The following is a 6,726-nucleotide window of genomic DNA, read 5'->3' on the forward strand; positions in this document are numbered from 1 at the left end:
TCCAATTTTAGTCATGTACCTTCAATTAATCTTTAAATTAACCCTACATTTAATTTCATGTTCATTTTTCCCAAATAATTTAGTCACTTTGAGCATGAAAAGATACCACGGTCCAGAACTAAATTTAAAATTGATTGAAAGTACAAGAATTATTTTTAAATTAATTGAAAACACATTAACTAAATTTAGACGATTGATCATAAAAAATCATAATGGTAAAAATGGTATTTTAACTCAAAAAAACCAAAAGAAAGCAATCTCCAAGGACAGTCCTGAATAATTGCAAATAGTTCCCACGTGGACCGTGAATGAAAGAAAAGCATCTCGGTTCAGTAAAGACTACATGTCGCACCAACTTTTGAAGATTAAAGTTCTAAGGTGGGACACACAATTCCTTTAGCCACTTTCAAGACTTTAGGCATTTCAGTTGGGAGATTTTAGAAAAATTGGATAATATCATTTTGTTTCTAGTACTGAGGATCAAAACCAAGCTTCAAGCAATAATTATGCAAAAACTGTACTCAAATTAGGATTAAAGTTACCTAATAATAATTAGTTCGTGTAAGGGGGAATCCTGCTGGACAGGGCAAGGCTAGCAAAAGCATCCTCACCGTCCATAATGTAAATCCTCATTAGATTTGGAATAGTGAAGTTGGAATTCCCCATAGGAAAAGTTGCGAGGGTCAAGTTCCCTGTCCGGGTTGGTGTTTCTTCAACTTCAAGGTGCAATAATTTTATGGGGTCCAACATAAAAAATTTAGTATTTAAGCTTGGTAAATTTGATTAAGGAAAACTCCTAGTTATTATTATTTTTAAAAAATAATAGAAAAAGCCAAGGGCTTTTGAGCTTTCAAGCTTCACAAAAGGCGCACCTGAACCTCGCCTTTTCAAGGCAAGGTGCCAAACCTGCGTCTTGCGCCCTAGGTCCACTCCCATAAGGGCTTAAAAGGCGAGGTGCCAGACCTCCAAGAGCAAGCACGCCCCTGACGGCTTTTGAAAACACAGCTATAGGTAATTTCCCTATTTTAATTCTGGACTTTGGTCTTTGGGCTTCTATTTCTGGATACATAGAGTATTCATTTCAAGGATCGGGCCCCAATACAGGGAAAAGCTTTCCCCATCCCCGCCGGCTCAAGGCACGTTCCTTCATTTCGCATGATGAACACAATTCCTTAGTGTAGGACATTCAAGGTTTGATGGATATGTAAAGAAGAGAGGTAACTCATGATCGATCAGACATGGTTAAACAAATGCATGCTTCATTATGTCTAAATTAGACATGAAATAGACACAAAAATATAGAAAAATAAACCATCATATATAGCTATTAACAAAAGATGTTAAACATAGGAAACGAATTGAATCTAAAGGGTAAAAAAAAATAGCACTACTCAAAGAAATAAAGATCAGAGAGCCGATTCAAAGGCCTAGGAGTGTAGACGATGGTACAACAATCCATTAATATAACCAACTACTCCAATTCGAATGTGGTTCCCCATGTCAAAATTTGAACAAATTTAGAGGATTGAGTAGAACATGAGACATCCTAGAATTTTATCCAGAAAGGTAGGTGAGACTTAACTTACAGATCAACAAAAATCCACTCTTCAACGAATTGCCAAACCTTGCATAGCCTGTGATCCATCTTCGACTATTTTGTTTGCTCGAATGGTGCCAATGACATTCGCAATATTCCCCTGGAAAAAGCACCAACCAAAGTTTTGTTAAAGGCAGAAAACCACGAGGGGCAGAGCACTAACTAATCCTTGTCCTTGCTAAAGGAAAATTTTGGTCCAATCTTAAGATCAATGACTGAATTTTATAGTTACCTACTACTAAATAAGAGAAATGTTAAACATGCAGAGCAAGCTTAACAACCATGATATATTATCTTTTTATTATGAAAAACAAAAGAGATAATTTACCCTCCATGTGGCTAGCTTTGTCCTAAGTGTTTCCCACTGATGCTGCCCAAATACACGGTCAGTACAGCGGCTGCACATGAACATCAAAAGAGGTATTATATTAGTACAGAATAAGCTATGCCTAACCAAAGGAGTGCAATGCAACGAAGTGGATAATGCATAGCACAAACCTTACAATCACAACTTCATTCATCTGGTCCATTTTGCAGTCCATCAATTTGGAAGTAATGGCCTTCACGACCCACAGTTCCACCTCATCATCATTGATCTGAAGCACAAATAACAAGACTGGCAGTTCAGCCACGTAATTTTTCCCTCCCAAGTTACTCTAAGAAGGGCAGACCCAAATCAAAAAATAAAACACAAAAGGAAAATCATGTAAAATGAAAGTTTTTTTTATTTTTTACCCTAAGTGTGTCCTTAATGAGAGCATATGGAATGCGGGCAGATTCATTTGAGCCAAGATCCAGCAATGACAATAACCTCATCTTCGCGATGCAATCTTCATGGACGAGACCTACACCAGATCAAGGAATACATCCAGCGAATATGATTAACAAATTTGGCTCTAATTAGTAATTACTAGAGTGGAGAATTTTACCATAGCTTTTCAATAGAGTAGAATTTGCAGCTTGAAATTCCAAATAAGTATCCAATCTCTGAGTCAAAAAAATCTTCAGAAGCTGATAAACCAATGAATATTTGGCATCCTTCTCCAGTTGTCCTACAGCAGGCATGTCTAACAAATCACACTGCAAACATAAAGAATAGTTGGTAGCAAATAAGTCGATAATATTGGCTAAAGATCAAATTTGAAACATGAAATAGGAATTAAACCCTTCCTGTAAAATCTTCTGTTATAAGTCATTCAGTAGCCAATAGAAATAAAATTTTTAAAAATAAAAACAAAAATGCATCTCTCACATGCAATCCAAAAAACATTTCTTAGAAATCTTGGTTTTTAAACTGGAAACAATCATCAGAATTAACAAGAGTACCATTAAGAGAGCAATTGGATGAGATATCTTCTCAAACAAAATAGAGGAAATTACAAAAAAATCAACCATCAAAAGTACAAGGAACCAAACTTAGCCCCAATAATCATGTGAATATAGTATTCAATCTCGCAAATAACTTCCCAACTAGCCCTTCCAATTTTATCTTCATCTCTGCCAGGGTTAACACCATGTTGCCATTTTATGCTACTCCAGAAGTCCCCTGAAATCACCCATTTCCTCTATCAGCCAAAATTTTCTAAGAATCAAATTCTCCTCCCAAGCTTCTTCCACTGTGATATCTCTTCATCTCAGAAACAGCAAAAAGAAGAGAGTTTCCACATTAACCGTCGTTGATCCATCTAGACATTAATGCAAGTTGCTTCCTGCCTTCCTCATATTTTCCAGTCTACAAAGAATGAGGCAGGATTTCCAGCTAGAGAAAATCCTAAATAGGTTAAGACTTGAGGGTAAAACACAGATGCCCTCACCTCATAAACCCTTCACAATGGCAAGGGTTCTTTTGAGTTCATAGTGGATACCAGATAAAACCAACAGAATAATTGGGCCCATCAACCTCAAGCCCAGAAACCATTTCAAGGTGCGAAGTATAAAGCTAATGTAACAGAGCTGACTTAAAAATTTACCAATAGAAGAGTTGTGTCCTAGATTCCTAGTACTAGATGTGAAACAAGAACAGTTTTTATAAATTCTTTTTTTTTATATTCATGAGTATTCGGGTCAGCTTACTATGCACACTTCGATTAATCTTACAAGACAATCCGCATGACCCTACAATATTTGGGTATCAAGGAAACTCGTAGGATATTAAATCTTAAACCATAAATTGAACCCATGACGCGAGACAAGAACGAATTGGAACAATGTACTCAGTTGTAGTCAACTTAAAAATATATCCTCAACCAAGAAGTTAAAAATTTGGATCGCCACCTCTATATCAAACTCAAAAAATGTAATAAGTTGTTTGAACCATGGTAAAAAGAGCTTTTAAAATATAATACGCTACACAAGAAACTGAAATACCTTAAACATGTTAGGTGCCTTCACAAATTCAACAATTGCATGAACAGCTTCTTCCTTTGCTTCATTCAAGGTATGTGCATCTTCACCCGAGAAAGTGACCAAATATTTGGTAAGGAACTTGAAATAATCATTTGCAGAACTGAAATCAAAGAGAAGTTGGCAATCACATATTGGTTTATAACAATGAGCAAGAGTAAACAAAAAAATCACAAAAAGTAGGAGGTAAAAATAAGTGCAAGTAAAAATGTAAAAAGGATAACTAAAGGAGAATCATTTAGTGACATAATTCATTCTGTAATACCTCTTACTTTCTTTCAAAACATTAGCAATGGCGAGGAAAAGCTCTCTCTGCTCTACAATCCCAATATTCCACTCTCTCAAGAAACTCTCGATCTTTTTCAATGATGGAAGTATATGTTCCGGGGCCTTCCCCTTAAAAGCTAAATCCAAGGCCTTCATGTAAACATGGAACCGGCTATATGGGTGGTTCTCAAGCAGGTTGTACAGATTGAACAAGCTGTAAAAGAGGAAGACTTAAGAAAAGAAAAAAGAGAGTCAAAATCATGATATATACAAATTTGGCATGCATTACATCTTTAAACGCAGTGCAGGTTTGTCATTTGGTTGTTGGCTGATCTTAGCAGATATAAGCTTTGCCATTTCAAGTGATTCATCTGGACTTCCAGATTTTGTGACAAGATTACAGATAATGGTGAACACACACTCGAGATCTGTTCCAAAAGAAAAGAACTGTGTTAGTTACATGGATGAAACATTTTCTGAACTGTGTTAGTTACATGGATGAAACATTTTCTTTCTCCTCCGACCTCCACTTCCTTTTTTCACAGAAGATCTTGTCTCCATGCTGACATTTCTATTGTTCCACTTGAAAGACGCATGCAACAATAATAACAAAACCAATAAAAGAAACAACCTCAACAACCTTCATTCTGTCACAATTTCAACTCCTGAAGACAAAAATACAGAGAAAAGGGTCCTGGAGATTCATTCTTAGCTTTCAAATTCGAACTATATTTACCTTTTTCAGACACTTTTGAAAATATCAAGTCAGCAGATGTAAGCATTAGAGATGCCAAATCCAACCATCTTCCCATAACCATACATTCTTGGGCTTCAACGCAGAGTCTATTAACTTGTGGCTCAGCAGTCTAAAAATAAAGAAAAACGCCAACTAATAAGCCACGTGACTAACAAATAAGGTGCAATATGTTGATTAATTCAATTAAAAAGCAGAGTGTATTTTAGAAGATATTATAAGCAAAAGGCTAAATTGTGGTGCTTAGAAACTAATAAGGGAAAGGGGAAAAAAACAAAAAAACAAAAAACATATATCCTCATTTTGTTCATCCTCAACTCTTTTTCTTGTGAACATATAAGAATACACATAAACTCTAATCGCAAGCCATTTTGACATGGCAAGATTACGTAAATTATGCTAACGGACTAATTTATTCTCAGTGCTCAATAACCAATCTTCCGACGTATATGGTAGAACATTTGCCGTCGCATAACCCCGCCAATTTCCAACGGATCATGGAAGGCACCTAGAACGCTACAATTTACCATAATTTTAAATTTCCGATAGAATAAATCCAATAATCGTATTCCTAGAGGATTTTTCGTTATCATTATAGAAGAATGAGCAGTGAAAAACAAATTTCGATGAAGTTGTAAACCAAAACCTAGTGCAAGCGAGAAAGTCAAGATACGGACGGCGGTGCCAAAGCATCAAAGTGATTTCAAAGAGAAAGTAGCAAAAGAAACGAAATTAGGAACCTCGGGACCGGCGTCGGCCCAAGCAAGCTCAGAGGCAAAACGGACGACGGTGAGCGCCGCATCTTCCTCGGAGGTTTGAACGACAGTGGCCATTGTAGAAGAATCTGTCAAGCAAATCCAAGGTTCTAACGTCTCCTCCCTTTTCTTACAAGTGCAGAGCAAGGGCGCCAAGGGAGGCTGCAGAAAACCCTAGCTTGCTTAAAGCTTGTGATTTCTCACGTACTACACTCGCGTGAACTCAACGCTCTTTCCCTTATAAAATCCTTTTTATTTTTCTTTTTCTTTTTCTTTTTCTTTTTTCTTTTTTCTTTTATATCTTATATTTATATATCTACGTGGAAAATATTGTATAATAATAATTTTTTTTTTTTTTTTTTTAAGATACTTCGTTAAAATCCCAACTCAAAGGGGCAAAGAATGAACAAGGTCCTCAAAAATAACATCCAATAGCCATCTAGGGAAATAATGTCCTAACACCACATGTTAACCTTCGAAGTGGAAGAGACAGAAGCACCTATAGAAGACAAACCATAAGCAAAAATGAGCAACATAAAGAGCATTTTGAGCACAAGGACAAAAAGAATAAGAAGAGATATTATCCAGCTATTCACCCAAATATCTGATCTCATCAACTGCATTCTTCACCTCAGTGAAATCCAACAAGCACTTATTAATCAAATTAACCACCTCAAGGGAGTCAGATTGAACCACAGTAGTACTAGGGTGAGTAATAGAAAAAGATGAGAGATGATTAGGCTGGACACAAATCATAGATCCAAATGAGTCAAGAACCACCCACCCAACACCATTGCGCTACTTCGTAGAATTCTAAAAAGCATCGATGTTCAACTTTCATTTATTAATCTTCGATGGGCTCTAAGGAACATGACGCCTGGTGCACCAATTCGACAACCTGCACAAAACCAGAGAACCCATCGAACTCATTGATGAGATATAAAATTTAA

The 6,726-nt window shown here is 36.4% G+C and overlaps 1 protein-coding gene across 1 annotated transcript; it reads right to left on the bottom strand.

Moving 5' to 3' along the window:
• Positions 1-1,358: 1,358 nt before the first annotated feature.
• LOC120079067 (eukaryotic translation initiation factor 3 subunit M-like) lies at positions 1,359-5,854 on the bottom strand. Its single transcript, XM_039033260.1, has 10 exons — positions 5,762-5,854; positions 5,004-5,133; positions 4,557-4,695; positions 4,266-4,481; positions 3,965-4,103; positions 2,527-2,677; positions 2,333-2,442; positions 2,096-2,193; positions 1,926-1,995; positions 1,359-1,697 (listed from the first exon to the last, which is right to left on the bottom strand). Exons 1-10 carry the CDS (start codon positions 5,852-5,854, stop codon positions 1,608-1,610), a joined length of 1,236 nt encoding a protein of 411 aa, XP_038889188.1. The 3' UTR covers positions 1,359-1,607.
• Between the last annotated feature and the right edge of the window lie 872 nt (positions 5,855-6,726).

Source organism: Benincasa hispida, chromosome 6 (assembly GCF_009727055.1).
Source record: "Benincasa hispida cultivar B227 chromosome 6, ASM972705v1, whole genome shotgun sequence".
NCBI lineage: Eukaryota > Viridiplantae > Streptophyta > Magnoliopsida > Cucurbitales > Cucurbitaceae > Benincasa > Benincasa hispida.